Source organism: Heterodontus francisci, chromosome 14, assembly GCF_036365525.1.
Source record: "Heterodontus francisci isolate sHetFra1 chromosome 14, sHetFra1.hap1, whole genome shotgun sequence".
NCBI lineage: Eukaryota > Metazoa > Chordata > Chondrichthyes > Heterodontiformes > Heterodontidae > Heterodontus > Heterodontus francisci.
Genome location: NC_090384.1, coordinates 94,800,233 through 94,818,068, shown reverse-complemented (window position 1 = coordinate 94,818,068; position 17,836 = coordinate 94,800,233). Strand labels below are relative to the sequence as shown.

Sequence of the window (17,836 nt, the reverse complement as noted above, 5' to 3'; positions counted from 1 at the left end):
ACATGGACAAAAGAGCTGAAGTCAAAAGGTGAGGTGAGAGTGACTGCCCTTGACATCAAGGCAGCATTTGACCAAGTGTGGGCGGCACAGTGGCGCAGTGGTTAGCACTGCAGTCTCACAGCTCCAGTGACCCGGGTTCAATTCTGGGTACTGCCTGTGTGGAGTTTGCAAGTTCTCCCTCTGTCTGCGTGGGTTTTCTCCGGGTGCTCCGGTTTCCTCCCACAAGCCAAAAGACTTGCAGGTCGGTAGGTAAATTGGCCATTATAAATTCCCCCTAGTATAGGTAGGTGGTAGGGAAATATAGGGACAGGTGGGGATGTGGTAGGAATATGGGATTAGTGTAGGATTAGTATAAATGGGTGGTTGATGGTCGGCACAGACTCGGTGGGCCGAAGGGCCTGTTTCAGTGTTGTATCTCTAAACTAAAACTAAACTAAACTATGGCATCAAGGAGCCCTAGCAAAACTGAGGTCAATGGGAATCAGGGGGCAAACCCTCCGCTGGCTGGAGTCATACCTAGCGCAAAGGAAGATGGTTGTGGTTGTTGGAGGTCAATCATCTGAGCTCCAGGACATCAATACAGGAATTCCTCAGGGTAGTGTCCGAGGCCCAACCATCTTCAGCTTCTTCATCAATGACCTTCCTTCAGTCATAAGGGCAGAAGTGGGGATGTTCGCTGATGATTGCACAATGTTCAGCATCATTCGTGACTCCTCAGATACTGAAGCAGTCCATGTAGAAATGCAGCAAGACCTGGACAATATCCAGGCTTGGGCTGATAAGTGACAAGTAACATTCACGCCACACAAGTGCCAGGCAATGACCATCTCCAACAAGAGAGAATCTAACCATCTCCCTGTGACATTCGACGGCATTACCATCGCTGAATCCCCTACTAATTAACATCCTGGGGCGACCATTGAACAGAAACTGAACTGGAGTAGCATTATAAATACCGTGGCTACAAGAGCAGTTCAGAGGCTAGGAATCCAGTGGCGAGTAACTCACCTCCTGACTCCCCAAAGCCTGTCCACTATCTACAAGGCACAAGTCAGGAGTGTGATGGAATACTTTCCACTTTCCTGGATGGCTGCAGCTCCAACAACACTCAAGAAGCTCGACACCATCCAGGACAAAGCAGCCCACTTGATTGGCACCCCATCTACAAACATTCACTCTCTCCACCTCCGACGCACAGTGGCAGCAGTGTGTGCCATCTACAAGATGCACGGCAGCAACGCACCAAGGCTCCTTAGACCGCACCTTCCAAACCCGCGACCTCTAGCAACTAGAAGGACAAGGGCAGCAAATGCATGGGAACACCACCAACTGCAAGTTCCCCTCCAAGCCACACACCATCCTGACTTGGAACTATATCGCTGTTCCTTCAATGTCGCTGGATCAAAATCCTGGAACTCCCTTCCTAACAGCACTGTAAGTGTACCTACCCCACATGGACTGCAGCGGTTCAAGAAGGCAGCTCAGCACCACATTAGCAAGGGCAGTTAGGGATGGGCAATAAATGCTGGCCTAGCCAGCGACACCCACATCCCATGAATGAATTTTTTTAAAAATGATGGAGCATGCTCGAGGGGCTGAATGGCCTGTTCCTGCTTCTAATTCATATGTTCGTGCACGCACACCGCAGTGGGTCCGGGGATGGGTGGGGTGCTCTGAAAGGCCAAGTTGGGGTTTCTCCCTCACCTCTTTGGTCCAGTACTGGGAGCCCCGCCGGCGCGGCAAAATTCAGGCCACCATGTGCAATGTGATTGGGTGATATGCCAGTCATAGTTGAATAGCTGGCAGTGTGTGCCAGCTGAGAGATGTGGGTGTGAGGCTTGCGGCAGTGCTGAGTTTGTGAGTGAGGTGAGGCTATGAATGTGAGGTCTGAGTCATGCTTGATAGAGAATGTTGGTAGGTGAGTGAAGTTGAGGGGGGTGCGGATGGTGACTGGAGCAGTGTATGGGATTAGTGGTTCATTTGTAAGGAAATGGCATGGGATGACTACTCGTGTCAGGTCATTAAACTTCTGCCTGTACTGTATCCAGGTCCTTCGGCTGGACTATGTGCACTGACAGTAGCTGCTATGCGCCCCCGCTGCCTTTTTAGGGGGGAATTTTATGCTCTCCCCATGGCAGGTTTGGAGGTGGGGAGGGTATATAATTGAGTGGGATGGTAGCTGGGTGGTGGGGAGGGTGTGGTTTCCTGACACCTTATAGTCTTTACCAAAATTCAATCTGGGCAGGAAGGCCTGTGAACAGCCTCCTGCCCCCCCTCCAATTGAGGCCCATAACTGGGCAATTAATCCCCAATTAAGGGCTGCATCTCGCTGCTGCCGCAATTAGCTGTGCAGTGGGCGACCCTGTCACCGCACAGGAAGTACGGCACGATAAACTGTGCGGGCTGTTTCCCGCCTCTGGGTCTTTGGGGGTGGTGGGGGGGGGAGTGTCCCTCGTTAAAAGGCACTTAGTACCTGAACGAGGGACCCAGCAACAGGAAGGGGAGACCCCTCTGAGAGGCACCACTCTGTCCTTGCTGGCGACTCCCCTACACCTGCCTCCCCCACGACCCTCACCCTTCGAGAGCCCTCCCTCCCTGATCTACCTGTGGCATGGGTCAAGCACCGCTCCTGGGCCTCTGGTAGATGCTCCTCCTTCAGCAGCCACTGCCTTCGTGGTGGCGCTGCTCAGTGTAGGAGCTACTGGACTTCGATTAGCCAGAAGCTGTCCGAGGGCAGGACTTCCGGCACTGGGATCCTTGATCCCGCGGAAGGCCCGCCGTTGCCCACTTAAGTGCTTGATTGGCACTAGATTCGGCAGGCCTTCCGGAGAAGAGGCGATGCGGGGTTCTCGGCGTGACCTCCATCGCCAAGATAAAATCCTAGCCTTAGTGTCTGTCTGGAGAACTTTGGAGCTCACTTACTGCCCTGTCGCACTCTTTCCACTTTTTTACCTGCTCATAGTCTCTTCTGTAATCAGTTCCAGCACCTGCTGCAGCCAGAATGCACCTCACCTTTCAGAGGTGCATCATGCCTTTAACTAATGCAGGCTGGCTTTAGGTGGTGCTAGCTTCACACAACTTAGGCCCCCTACTGAGGCTTGCAGCCAACCAGCAGTGGGCTCAGCTCAGGGGCTACATGCTGTTATCATTAGAAAGCACAAGGTTTGCGTACTGCCTGCATCACAACAAATGGACGCGGGTTAATAGCGCATTCCCGATCCCTGCACCTAATCTAATTTTTCCCCATGAAAGTTTATAGTCAGGTTGATTGAGGGATAGATATTGGCCAGGACACCAGGGAGAATACCCCGACTCTTTTTTGAAACAGTGGATCTTTTATGCCTACCTGAGACAGCAGATGCAGCTTCAATTTAACATCTCATCCAAAAGATATCACCACTACCAGTACTGCACTCACTCAGTACTGTATTGGAGTGTCAACCTAGATTTTGTGCTTAAGTCTCTAGACTTGAACCTGCAACCTTCTGACTGAGCCAAGGTTCACCACAAAGACCATTGCAACAACCACAAAGATTCAGCACTTCATTTAAATTGATTAATTTGATTTTTCTCCCCCCCCACTTCTGATGAGAAAAAGATGGTAATTCAGTATCCTGGTGAAACAAAATTTCTGATGAAAGGGAATAGCGACTGCAATACTGGCTTTACACTTACACCCTCGCTCCAGCTGGTCTCAACCTCGAACACTAGAGATTTGCTCTCTTTGCAATATGATTTCATGGCAGCTCATCCAAATTGCTGCACTCAATCACAGTGTGTGCTCTCTCCAAAAATTGTCGGAGTAGCTGTTTGACAGCCAAGATATCCTGAGTCAGAGCTCTAGCACCTGGTGCACACCTATTGGGTCTCCTGAGCAGAACATATAGCCAGGCATGTAGGGGCAAAGCTCCTTCTGCACAGCTCCTGGCCTGTGCCTACGACAAGTATCACAATATTGTGCACTCTGAGCCTGTGATTTTACCATCCATAAACATTAATGGACACGAGCATAACTTTGCAATTTACATGGCGTGGAGTAAGTCCAACGTAAGTTGGTGAAGTGTGGTTTTGTACATTCCTCAAGTCTTATTCATCCCTCCTAAAGATTCTAGACTGGGCACTTCATTCTCAGATACCCACCATGTGGCCAGTTATCTGAATTGTAGAAGATCTTATTTTATCCAGGATAAGTAGGAGACATCAAGGAATTCTGCTGTTTACTGAAAAAATATACCAACAGATGACGCTGAAAGTACAACTTGAAAAAAGACTGGGACTCAAATGAGATGAATGGTCAACCGATCTGTTTCTGGTGGTTTTGGTAGAATGTTGGCCAGGGCATTGAGGGAAGCCCCTGTCTTTCTGGGGTCTTTTACATTCATCTGGGCAGGCACGTGGGTCACGGTTTAACATTCATTGCAAAAGACAGCACCTCTGGCAATGCAGCTCGCCTTCACTAATGCACTGTGTTATTGGTCAAGCTCTTGCATGGACTATGAGTCCAAGACCAGAACGTTCTGACTCAGAAATGAAAATGCAAACAGTGGAACTGAGATGACACCATTAAATTGATTTGTGAGAGCTGCTTCAAGTGGTTGGGAAACATTTTTAAATTGAATTTTGCTCCTGTAGGAAAAATTCTGAGCAGCGTATTTTGTTTGGGCCATGATTTTTGTAGTTAGTGGCTTGGGAAACCAAGAATGTAATGTTTAGATGAGAAATAATTTGTTTCTTGTCTCCTTGGAACTTAGTATGCAAATACATTGTGTGATGTGGTACTAAGTAGGTCTTGGTTCAGTTTTATCTTCATTTGGACTGGACCAATCAAATTGACAAGCGTGGTCTAGAAGATAGGACTGTAGAACGTTTTTGGAACTGTTTCCTGGAGCAATGCATTATGGAACCAACTAGGAATAAAGCTATTTTAGATCTAGTATTGCGTAATGAAGCAGGGTTAATTAGTATTCTCATCATAAAAGATTCACTAGGAAATAAGTGATCATAATACAATTGAATTCCATGTTAAATTTGAAAGCCACTTACTCCAATCAAAAACAAGAATCTTAAACTTAAATAAAGCCAATTACAGAGGTATGAAGAGAGAGCTGGCCGAGGTTGATTGGTTAAGTAGACTAAAAGGTATGGCAATAAGTAAACAATAGGATGCATTTAAAGAAACAATTCAAAATGTTCAACAAAAATACATTCCATTGAAAAATAAAAATTCAGCAAGATAGATCCATCTGTAGCTTACTTAAAAAGTTAAGGATACTATTAGAATAAAAGAAGAAACTTCTAATGCTGCAAAGAACAGTAGCAAGTCTGGGGACTGGATATGTTTAGAAACCAGCAAAGAGCTGCTAAATAGTTGATTAAAAAGGGAAACATTAGAAAAGGTAAAAATAGAATATGAGAGTAAACTAGCCAGATACATAAAAACAGATTATGAACTTTATATAAAAAGGAAGAGAGTAGCTAAAGTGAACGATAGTCCCTTAGATGCAGAGATAGGAGAAATTATTATGGGGAATAAAGAAATGGCGGAGACATTGAACAAATATTTTGTGTCTGCTTTCACAATAGAAGACACAAGTTGCATTCTAGAAATAGAGGGTAATCTTAGGGGCTAAAAAGAGTGAGAAAATTAAGGTAATTAATATCAGTAGAGAAAAAGTATTGGAGAAACGTAAGGGACTAAAATCTGACAAATCTCCAGGACCTGATGGCCTACATCCTAAAGTTCTAAAAGAGGTAGCTGCAGAGATAGTGGATGCACTGGCTATGATTTTCCAAAGATCGCTAGATTCTGGAACGGTCAGAGCAGATTGGAAGTTAGCAAGTGTAACACCACTGTTCAAGAAAGGAGGGACAGAGAAAACAGGGAACTACAGGCCAGTTAGCCTGACATCAGTCATCAGGAAAGTGCTGGAATCTATTCTTATGGAAGTTTTAACCATGCCCTTAGAAAGACATAGTATGGTCAGGCAAAGTCAACACGGTTTTACGAAAGGAAATTCTTGTTTGACAAATTTATTAGAGCTTTTTGAGGATGTAACTAGTAGGGTAGATAATGGGGAACCATAGGTTTTGTATACTTGTATTTCCAAAAGGCAGTCAATAAAGTGCCACACAAAAGGTTAATAGGCAAGATAAGGGCTCATGGATTTGGAGGTTATATATTAGTATGGATAGAGGATTGGTTAATCAACAGGAAGCAAAGAATAGGCATAAATGAGCATTTTCAAGTTGGCAAGCTATGACTAGTGGAGTGCTGCAAGGATCAGTGCTGGGGGCCTCAGCTATTTACACTCTTATATTAATGACTTACATGAAGAGACAGAGAGTAATGTATCTAAGTTTGCTGATGGTTCAAAGGTAGGTGGAAAGGTAAGCTGTGAGGACGACACAGAGAGGCTGCAAACAGATATAGACAGGTGAAGTTAGTGGGCAATAAGTTGGCAGATGAAGTATAATGTGGGGAAGTGTGAAGTTTTTACTTTGGATGGAAGAATACAGGAGCAAAATATGTTTAAAAGGCATGAAACTTGTAAATGTTGATGTTCAGAGGGCCTTGGTGTGCTTGTACAAGGAACACAGAAAGCAATCAGGTCATCGAACCATCAAATGTTTATGGCACAGGAAGAGGCCACTTTGCCCGTCGTGTCTGCGCTGGCCAAAAAATGAACCACCCAGCCTAATCCCACCTTCCAGCATTTGGTCCATAGCCATGCAGGTTACAGCACTTGAGGTGCATATCCAGACATCTTTTAAATGAGTTGGGGGTTTCTGCCTCTACTACCCTACAGGCAGTGAGTTCCAAACCCCTACCACCCTCTGGGTGAAAAAGCTTTTCCTCATCTCCCCTCTAATCTTTCTTTTTTTTTCTTTGGCCTCCTTATCTCGAGAGACAATGGGTAAGCGCCTGGAGGTGGTCAGTGGTGTATGGAGCAGCGCCTGGAGTGGCTATAAAGGCCAATTCTAGAGTGACCGGCTCTTCCACAGGTGCTGCAGAAAAATTTGATTGTCGGGGCTGTTACACAGTTGGCACTTCCCTTGCGCCTCTGTCTTTTTTCCTGCCAACTGCTAAGTCTCTTCGACTCGCCACACTTTAGCCCCACCTTTATGGCTGCCCGCCAGCTCTAACGAATGCTGGCAACTGACTCCCACGACTTGTGATCAATGTCACAGGACTTCATGTCGCGTTTGCAGACGTCTTTAAAGCGGAGACATGGACGGCCAGTGGGTCTGATACCAGTGGCGAGCTCGCTGTACAATGTGTCCTTGGGGATCCTGCCATCTTCCATGCGGCTCACGTGGCCAAGCCATCTCAAGCGCCGCTGACTCAGTAGTGTGTACAAGCTGGGGATGTTGGTCGCCTCGAGGACTTCTGTGTTGGAGATACGGTCCTGCCACCTGATGCCAAGTATTCTCCGGAGGCAGCGAAGATGGAATGAATTGAGACGTCGCTCTTGGCTGACATACGTTGTCCAGGCCTCGCTGCCATAGAGCAAGGTACTGAGGACACAGGCTTGATACACTCGGACTTTTGTGTTCCATGTCAGTGCGCCATTTTTCCACACTCTCTTGGCCAGTCTGGACATAGCAGTGGAAGCCTTTCCCATGCGCTTGTTGATTTCTGCATCTAGAGACAGGTTACTGGTGATAGTTGAACCTAGGTAGGTGAACTCTTGAACCACTTCCAGAGCGTGGTCGCCAATATTGATGGATGGAGCATTTCTGACATCCTGCCCCATGATGTTCATTTTCTTGAGGCTGATGGTTAGGCCAAATTCATTGCAGGCAGCCGCAAACCTGTCGATGAGACTCTGCAGGCACTCTTCAGTGTGAGATGTTAAAGCTGCATCGTAGGCAAAGAGGAGTTCCCTGATGAAGACTTTCCGTACTTTGGACTTCGCTCTTAGACGGGCAAGGTTGAACAACCTGCCCCCTGATCTTGTGTGGAGGAAAATTCCTTCTTCTGAGGACTTGAACGCATGTGAAAGCAGCAGGGAGAAGAAAATCCCAAAACGTGTGGGTGCCAGAACACAGCCCTGTTTCACGCCACTCAGGATAGGAAAGGGGTCTGATGAGGTGCCACCATGTTGAATTGTGCCTTTCATATTGTCATGGAATGAGTGATGATACGTAGTAGCTTTGGTGGGCATCCAATCTTTTCCAGTAGTCTGATGAGACCACGTCTGCTGACGAGGTCAAAGGCTTTGGTGAGATCAATGAAAGCAATGTAGAGGGGCATCTGATGTTCGCGGCATTTCTCCTGTATCTGATGAAGGGAGAACAGCATGTCAACTTTCGATCTCTCTGCACGAAAGCCACACTGTGCCTCAGGGTAGACGCGCTCGGCCAGCTTCTGGAGCCTGTTTAGAGTGATTCGAGCAAAGACTTTCCCCACTATGCTGAGCAGGGAGATTCCACGGTAGTTGTTGCAGTCACCGCGGTCACCTTTGTTTTTATAGAGGGTGATGATATTGGCATCATGCATGTCCTGGGGTACTGCTCCCTCATCCCAGCACAGGCATAGCAGTTCATGTAGTGCTGAGAGTATAGCAGGCTTGGCACTCTTGATTATTTCAAGGGTAATGCTGTCCTTCCCAGGGGCTTTTCCGCTGGCTAGAGAATCAATGGCATCACTGAGTTCCGATTTGGTTGGCTGTATGTCCAGCTCATCCATGACTGGTAGAGGCTGGGCTGCATTGAGGGCAGTCTCAGTGACAACATTCTCCCTGGAGTACAGTTCTAGGTAGTGCTCAACCCAGCGGTCCATTTGTTTGCGTTGGTCAGTGATTATGTCCCCTGATTTAGATTTGAGGGGGGCGATCTTCGTAATGGTTGGCCCAAGAGCTCATCTCCCCTCTAATCTTTCTACCAATCACATTAAATCTATGTCCCCTAGTTACTGGCCTCTCTGCGAAGGTTAAATAGGCCCTTCACATCCACTCTATCCAGGCCCCTCAAAATTTTGTACATCTCAATCAAATCTCCCCTCAACCTCCTCCGTTCCAAGGAGAACAACCCCAGCCTATCCAATCTTTTCTCATAGCTGCACTTTTCCAGTCCTGGCAATGTCCTCGTAAATCTCCTCTGTACCCTCTCTAGTGGAATTCCATCCTTTCTGTAATGAGGTGACCAGAACTGCACACATCACTCAAATTGTGGCCTAACCAATGAGTTATAAAGTTGCAGCATAATCTCCCTGCTCTTGTATTCTATACCTCAGCTACTAAAGGAAAGGATTCCATTTTCCTTCTGTCATGTTAGGCCCCCACCTGCCAAGAATGAGGCACATTAATTTTGTCATGAACATTGATTTTAAACTGTTATTGGAGTGAAGGAGGACTTGTTAAACAGATCAGCCGTAGCTGGAAAAGACATTTGCATATTAACAGACAGTGTTTGGAAGGACAAAGCAGCCATTCCCTGACACATTCAACCCACAATGGACTTTTGGTCTTCAGACGTTGAAGGTGGGGGAGCTCGCATTCCAGGTTGACTGCTAAGATGGCTGAATACACAAATGGACATGGGTCAAACCAGCTAGTCACATGACTAACCTGCTGGGCAACCTGAGTTTTTTGAATTTGTACAAACAGTTTGGGCAGAAAGCAGAATGCTCCGGGACTGAGAAGACCTCTGCTGGCTGGCTCACCACAGCCTCTCCTGTCTGCTTGCACCCATCTGTTTCTCATGGAACTCCAAAATCCACTGAAGACACACGAACCCCAAGAGAGAAAAGTCTCCTACAGCAAATAAGGTTTGAGAAGAATGCTGGGCCGCAACGAAAAACAAGATCTACCTACAATAAAGGACACTACAGTGAGCTCCATGAACCGTAATACAAAAAACTTCCTCAGATATTGCCTCAAACTTTTCCACTTTATTTCTTCTGTTTTCTTTCTGTCTGTACCTGCACGTGTGTATCGCGTGTGCCTGCTAGCATGGGCGCATCGTGTATCCGTAGGCATTAACCGAATTAGAGGTTAAGTTTAAGTTTAATAAAATTTCACCTTTCTTCTTTAAACCTAAGAAAGCCTGTTTATGCTGGAGTCTTTGCCTTATAATTGGAAAGCAGTGAACAAGGATTCACCAAGGGGGAACTAAAAAATGAGGTGTTTAAAATTAAACCCTGTTGCAGTAAGACCAGGTGTAGGTAGAAAGGGAAGCCTCGACCTTTCTCACCTGGTCGTAACACTTCTTAACCACCTTATCGACTTGTCCTGCTACCTTCAGCGATCTGTAGACATTCACTCCAAGTCCTTCACTTCCTCCACACCTCTCAGTATTCTCCCATTAATTGTCTATTCTTTTGCCTTGTTTGACCTTCCCAATTGCATCACCTCACACTTCTCTGGGTTGAATTCCATTTTCCACTTTTCTGCCCACCTGACCAGTCCATTGATATCTTCCTGCAGTCTAGTTATCCTCCTCGTGATCAACCACATGGCCAATTTTAGTGTTGTCTGCAAACTTCTTGATCATGCCCCCTACATTTATGTCCAAATCGTCAATATATACCACAAGAAGCAGGGGACTTAGTACAGAGCCCTGTGGAATGCCACTGGAAACAGCCCTCCAGTTGCAAAAACACCCTTCAACAATTACCCTTTGTTTCCTGCCACTGAGCCAATTTTGTATCCAGCTTGTTACATTTCCCTGGATCCCATCGGTTTATTTTTTTAACCAGTCTGCCATGTGGGACCTTTTCAAAAGCCTTGATAAAATCCATGTAGACCACATCAACTGCACTACCCTCATCAATCCTCCTTGTAACTTCTTCAAAAAATTCAATCAAGTTAGTCAGACACAATCTTCCCTTAACAAATGCATGCTGACTATCCTTGATTAATCCGTGCCTTTCTAAGTGACAGTTTATCCTGTCTCTCAGAATTTTTTCTTAATAATTTTCCCACTACTGAGCCTAAACTGACTGGCCTGTAATCATTCGGTCTATCCCTCACTCACTTTTTAAACAAAGGTACAATGTTAGCAGTCCTCCAAACCTCCGGCACCACATCGGCATCCAGTAAGAACTGGAAAATGATGGTCAATGCATCCACTATTTCCTCCCTGGCTTTTTTTAACTGCCTGAGGTACATTTCATCTGACCCTGGTGGTTTATCCACTTTCAAGGATTCTAATCCCATTAATACTTACTGTCTCCCTATGTTTATCACATCCAGTACTTCACACTCCTCCTCCTTAACTACAATATCTGCATTGTCCCCCTATTTTGTGAAGACAGATGCAAAGTATTCATTAAGAACCATACCCACATCTTCCTCCCCTACACATTGATTTTAGGTCTTTTATGGGCCCTACTCTTTCTTTAGTTATCCTCTTACTCTTAATGTATTGATTAAACATCTTTGGGTTCACCTTAATTTTGCTTGCCAATATTCTTTCATGCACCCTCTTTGCTTTCCTAATTTCCTTTTTGATTTCACACCTCCACTTTCTTTCCTCCTCTCAGATTTCTGTAGCATTGAGTTCTCAGTGTCAGACATAAGCTTTCCTTTTCTGCTTTATCTTACCCTGTAAGTTCTTTGACATCCAGGAGGCTCTAGATTTGGCTGTCCCACCCTTTCTCTTCATGTGAACATGTTTACTCTGAACCCCTTGAATGTTCCCTTTGAATGCCTCCCACTGCTCTGACAGGTACAGCAAGCAATTAGGAAGGCAAATGGCATGTTGGCCTTTATTGCAAGGGGATTGAAATACAAGATAAAGAAGTCTTGCTACACTTGCACAGGGCTTTGGTGAGACGGCACTTGGAGTACTGTGTTCAGTTTTGGTCTTCATACTTAAGGAAGGATATACATGCATTGGAGGCAGTACAGCGAATGTTCACTAGATTGGTCCCTGGGATGAGAGAGGTGTCCTATGATGAATACGTTTTCTGGAGCTTGGAAGAATGAGAGGTGATCTCGTTGAAATTTACAAGATTCTGAAGGGACTTGACAGGGAGACGCTGAAAGTTTGTTTCTGCTGGGTTGGGAATCTAAAACACAGAAGCACAGCCTCAGGATAAGGTAACGATCATTTAGGACTGAGATGAGGAGAGTATTCTTCACTCAAAGGGTTATGAATCTTTGGAATTCTCTACCCCAGAAGGTAGTGGATTCTCCATCATTGAATGTATTTAAGGCTGGAATAGACAGATTTTTGGTCTTTCAGGAAATCAACGGATATGGGAAGCGGGTTGGAAAGTGGAGTTGAAACCCAAGATCAGCCATGATCATACTGAATGGCAGGGCAGGCGCGACAGACTGTGTGATCTACTCTTGCTCTTATTTCTTATGTTCCAGGATCTCTGACATCTTGTCCATTGTAGGCCTCCTGCAATACCGACAGTAGCCACTGCTCCCGGTGGCGCTGCCGGCCCTGAAAAGCTGCCAGCCTTCCAACTGGCTGGCAGCTCTGGAGGCAGGAGCTGATCCTTAATGGGTTGCTCGCTATGGAATTGCAACAGGGGTCCGAAACAGGGTCTCCCCCACCTTCAGGACCCCTGACGCCAGAATGAAATCTGGCCCCCTGTTTTTGTGGACTATTTGTCACTGTTCAACCAATGCCAGCAGAAGTTACCAAAAACAAAACCATTTCTTTCTGGCAAATAATAATAGTAGTTGTTCAATAAATAATTGGACAGCTTCCCCCAAAGAGTGGTGGATTAAAAACATCAAAGGGAATGAAGTGAGCCATTAAGACTTGAATTTCCCAGGTTCCATCCTTCATCTGTGTTGGCTTAAGCAAGGCCAGTGGTAGGGGGTGCTACAACTGACCTCAATATTTTGGGTTTGGGAAGAACAAAGGAAGAAACATCAGCCAGGATTCCCGGTCCTCATCACCATCCACTAATGCTGTTGGAAAACTGTGTGTATGGGCACTGGGTAAGGTTAAAAAGAATGAAAGACTTGCATTTATTATAGCACCTTTTATGATCTCAAGACATTCCAAAGCGTTTTACAGGTAGTGAAGTGCTTTTGAAGGGTAGTCACCGTTGTAATGTAGGAAACGTGGCAGCCATTTTGTGCACAGCAAGTTCCCAATAAAATCAGAGCGGAGGCGGGAGGCTGCCCTTGAAGTGGCCATTAATTGCCCACTTCAAGGCCTCAATTGGTCTGGGGCCTTCCCTGCCCCAGAAAAAATGGTGGGGGGCCAGGACATCATTGAGCACATTGCCAGATGCTACCCCTTGCCATTTTGTGTGCCCCCACACCTCTGTTCCCATCTCCAAGGGCAGGATTTTATCCTGCCCAGGGTTTCTGGCATGATGTGACAGAGAACTTCACAGAATGTTGGGATCTTTTGAATAGTGAAATACGAAGGAAGTAAACCTCTATCGGTTTTGATCTTTATTACATTGAAATCAATTCTCTTTCAGCTCCAGAAGTTGCCTTTACTGCACATTGTCACAAATATACAAAATTCCCTGATTGTTCTAAATGTGATTTTTAATCAGTGTCTGGGGTTTCACACTGTGAAATGTTATTGTGATTTGCCATACTGCTCCATTGGAAAATTGAAGCTACTATTAATGGAAAAATATGAAGTAGTAGTGTATGTTGTTTGAATATTGAATGATAATTTCAATTTGTGCTTCTTTTCATTAGGCGTGTCGTTATGGTCACGTTCAACATCTGGAACATCTGCTTTTCTACGGAGCTGATATGGGAGCGCAAAACGCTTCAGGCAATGCAGCACTCCATGTGTGTGCCCTTTATAATCAGGTGAGAAGCCATATTTTAATTTTTATTGTACGATTAATCTTCTTTCATATTGCAGTTCAAATATTGATCAGGAATGCCAGAAATAATTGTAGAAAGGTCTGTAATCATATGTTATCGCGTAAAGTAACTTTGAAGCTCAAAACTACTGTTGGTGATGACTGCGGAGAAAATAGTTACCACATTTGTGCGAGATTCCTGTCTAGCGTGAACTCATTTATTTTAAACAAAAACAGAAAATGCTAACACTCAGCAGGTCTGGCAGCTTTTATTCATTTTACGAGTTAAAGTTTCTGCTAAAGTAACAGTGAGAGGAATGTTAATTGTTTGCCCACTGATATAGCTAACAGTAATTTCAAGCTCAGAGCTGCACTGTGTGCTCTCTGATCTAACCCCCATAGGAGAACCTGTAATATAGAACTTTAATTGTCCCAGGTCAGTCAAAGATTTGACTTCTCTCCTATAAAGATGAGCCAGCTCCGTTTGATATTTCTGGATGATTTCATTTGGTTAAACATTTGTCCATCATTCTCTTTTCAGCAGATATTTTATTCTCATCAAAGTAAGTTGCCCTCGTATGAAGAGTTGGGGAACTGGTTAACAACCACCTTCTCAATTAGGGATGGGCAACAAATGCTGGCCTTGCCAGCGATACTCACGTCCCATGAACAAAGAAAAAAAAACTCTGTGATGTGGATGATGCCAAAATACGAAGTATAGTTAATTCTTCAGAAGACCAGCAGAAGCTGCAAAGGGATATTAGTAAGTTTGGGGAAAGGACTAAAAAGTAGCAGATGGAATCCAATGTCAGTAAGTGTGAAGTGGTGCATTTTGTGTTGTAACAAATAACAACAGCGATTGTATGCTGAATGGAAGAAGGCTCCGCATTATGGAAGAGCAGCGGGAATTTGCAAGTGCAGGTTCACAAGACATTAAAGTCAGCATCAAAGGCTCCTTAAGGCTTTGAAAAAATTCTAACAGAATTCTAAAGGAATTCTAGATTTTATTTTGAGTTATAGAAGATAAAAAGCATGAGGTAATTATGAAACTATACAGAAAATTAAAAAGCTCTCAGTTCGATTGGTATGGGCTGTACACTGTGGGAATGATATCGAGGCTTTAGAGAAGGTACAGCACAGACTCATTAGGATGGGAAAAGCTGATCGTTTGAGGAAACACAGATAGAAAGAAAGCTTTAAACAATTGGGTCTTGTTTTGTTGATGTAATGCAGATTACGGAGTGATATGATAGACCTGTTTAAAATTATCTAAGCGTGGGACAGGATAGCTAGAAGCAGGCTAATAGTTAAAGTGGTCAAGAACAATCATAACTGATGTTCTGTATGTATCTCACAAATGTTCACTGAGTTTGTCTTTGGAGAGATACAAAGGCGCAAGTATCTAGGCCATTTCTCAGAGAGATGCTATGGTTACATTCCTGAGTTATGGATATAGGACAGAGTTAGTCAAGTCCCATAAGAGTAAAGTGCTTAGACTGTTTAAAGGAGCAACTGATGCCTTTGAAACCGAAGATGTGTACAGCACACTTGCAATTGTAACAGCCACTTACAGTAAAGTATTTAAATAGATTTTCTTGGCATGATTAATTTTTAAAAAGGCTAGATTAAACTGAAAACAACTTATCTGTAACTGTGCAGGATTATAGCACAAAATCAGCTTCATTGTCGTTCATTTGTTGTTTCCTAATACTAGCTCACCCTCTGATTCATTTATGGAATGTGCCCCAATTGTACATGTTTCCTCTCTTACTCCTCAAACTCCTTTTCTGTTAATGAAGTTACCTCCTTTCTGTGTTGCTGGAACTCTGTTATTGAACAATTGGTGACTCATCTATCATTGCCTTGGACATCTTCAAGGTCCTGACAGGCTCTGGCATTGTGCACTTCGTAAGATGAGTTGCCATCATATGTCTTTCATGGCAATCTGGTTTCCTCTTGAGTGATTGTGCTATATTTGAAGGTTCCTTCTTTGACTCTTTTCCCATTAACTCAGGGATTCTCTCTCACTCTTTTCTCTCTTCATATCAATGATCTCCTCCACTGGTCATCCAACCCTATCCACTCTTTGGCTGATTATTCTGTTCTGTGTTCAATCAATGTCCTTCAGGCCACATGATTGCAGTGCCTGCAGCCTCCTGTCCTCTTACAGTTCATGCTGTTCAATCTTCTTTCTTTTCAACATTTAAAGAAACTAGGGTAGATTTTAAGACAGTCCTGCTGACTAACAGAATTTCAGGCCACTTCTTTCCATCTTTCATTCGCAGCTAGGAGCAGTCTTGGTGCTTTTGTGGATGTTTTTAGATGCAAGTAAACCTTTTTGTGGAATGGTAACCAAAATGATGTGACGTCTGATTGTAAAGTTTTAGCATAACTTCTGTAGGCTTCTGCAGAACAGCTTCTGGTAAATATCTCGCCATTCCATATGGTAGAATTACATTGGGCTGGATTTTCCAGTGGGCATTGGAAGCCCAACTTCGGGCTCATATGGTGTCCCAAGCCTGTCCATGTCATTAACATGCCCACTGGGACAACCTTCTAGGAGGTGGCCTCAATTGGCTGCCTCCACACTCCCCGTCCTATTAGTGATACTGACAGGCCCCCAAGGCTACAGGCCCAATCAGAGGGCTCACAGCCATGTCAGGTTGGCAGCCCCACCAGGAGGGTGGGGGTTGGGGAGGCAAGTGCGATGGTGTCTCAACATAAAGACGCCCTTGGTTGCTTGCATAGAAGTGCTCAAATAAAGTGGCCTCTGCACACAGCGGGGGGCCACTGACAACAGGAAAATACTGACGCCATTGCAAAATGGCCCCTAAGTGGATCCTTAATTGCACTCCGAGGAGCAGGGAACCAACCCAGTTCCCAGTCCTTCCCTGGAAAAGTCCTCCAGAGGTGGGAATGCATTGGGGAGCTGTCCTGACATGGCTCCCCCCAATTTCACCCCCCCCCCCCCCGCGCATTTCCCCCCCACTCCCTTTTGTCTCCAACCCCCTATCTCCACAGAGCTGCCTTTGCTATATTGACTGAAAAATAACAGTTCTTGTATTTTTGTTATGCCTTTCATGTTGACTTCTCTCAAACCCTTTATTGAATTAGTTATTTTCTGAAGGGCTGCAATTTGCCCTTCAGAGTGACTACATCTGCTGATAATTCACAGGTCCCTTTCTAAAGCCCCTTTGCTAACTCGGTTCCATTCATTGTACATTTATTACTCATTCTCTTATCGATATGCAATACCTTACCTTTATCAATGTTTAATTCCAATTAGCATTTGTGCCGAGTTGCATATAACTGATATAAATCCTTTCCCTATTTCATCTGCCTCTTCCTATTTGAATGTCAGCAACAAGTTTGATCAGCTTATAACTGGATTCATTATCCAGGTCACTCAAATCATTTAGAAACAACAGGGATCCAAACAATGACCCCAGCAGGACTCAAAATCTCCCAGCAGGACTCGATATCTCCCAGCAGGAATCTCAATCTCCCTGCAGGGTTCCTCATAGCAGGACTCACCATCTCCCAGCAGGACTCAAGATATCCCAGCAGGATTTGAGAACTCCCACCAGAACTCAAGCTCTCCTAGCAGGGCTCCTCCCAGAAGGAGTTATGATCTCCCTACAGGAGTCAAGATCTTCCAGCAGGACTTGAGATCTCCCAACAATCTTACCATTTTCTTAGCCATTACCGTACTTTACCATTGATCCTATTGACTTTCAGTTTAATTAAAAGTCTTTCATGTGGAGCTGCATTAAAAACATTCTGAAACACTAAATAAGCCATAGGAAGGGAAGTGACATCCAAGATTCCATCGACTCTGGAACAGTTCCTACAGATTTTAGGGTAGCTGATATAGCCATACTATTTAAAAAGGGAGGTCGAGAGAACGCAAGAAGTTATAGACCAGTCAGCCTGACTTCGGTAGTGGGGAAAATTCCAGAGTCCGTTATCAAAGATTTCATAGCAGAGCACTTGGAGAACAGTGGTAGAATCGGTCAGAATCAGCATGGATTTACGAAAGGGAAATCATGCTTGGCAAATCTACGAGAATTCTTCGAGGATGTAACTAGTAGAGTTGAT

The 17,836-nt window shown here is 44.8% G+C and overlaps 1 protein-coding gene across 11 annotated transcripts in view; it reads left to right on the top strand.

The window, feature by feature from the left end:
• The window catches only part of shank2b (SH3 and multiple ankyrin repeat domains 2b), a 1,108,014-nt gene that overhangs the window by 327,493 nt on the left and 762,685 nt on the right, over positions 1–17,836 (top strand). For all 11 annotated transcript variants that reach the window (XM_068046566.1, XM_068046567.1, XM_068046565.1 and 8 more), the window contains one exon: positions 13,626–13,742. In XM_068046566.1, the coding sequence (XP_067902667.1) occupies positions 13,626–13,742 (117 nt within the window). The remainder of the gene's footprint in view (positions 1–13,625; positions 13,743–17,836) is intronic.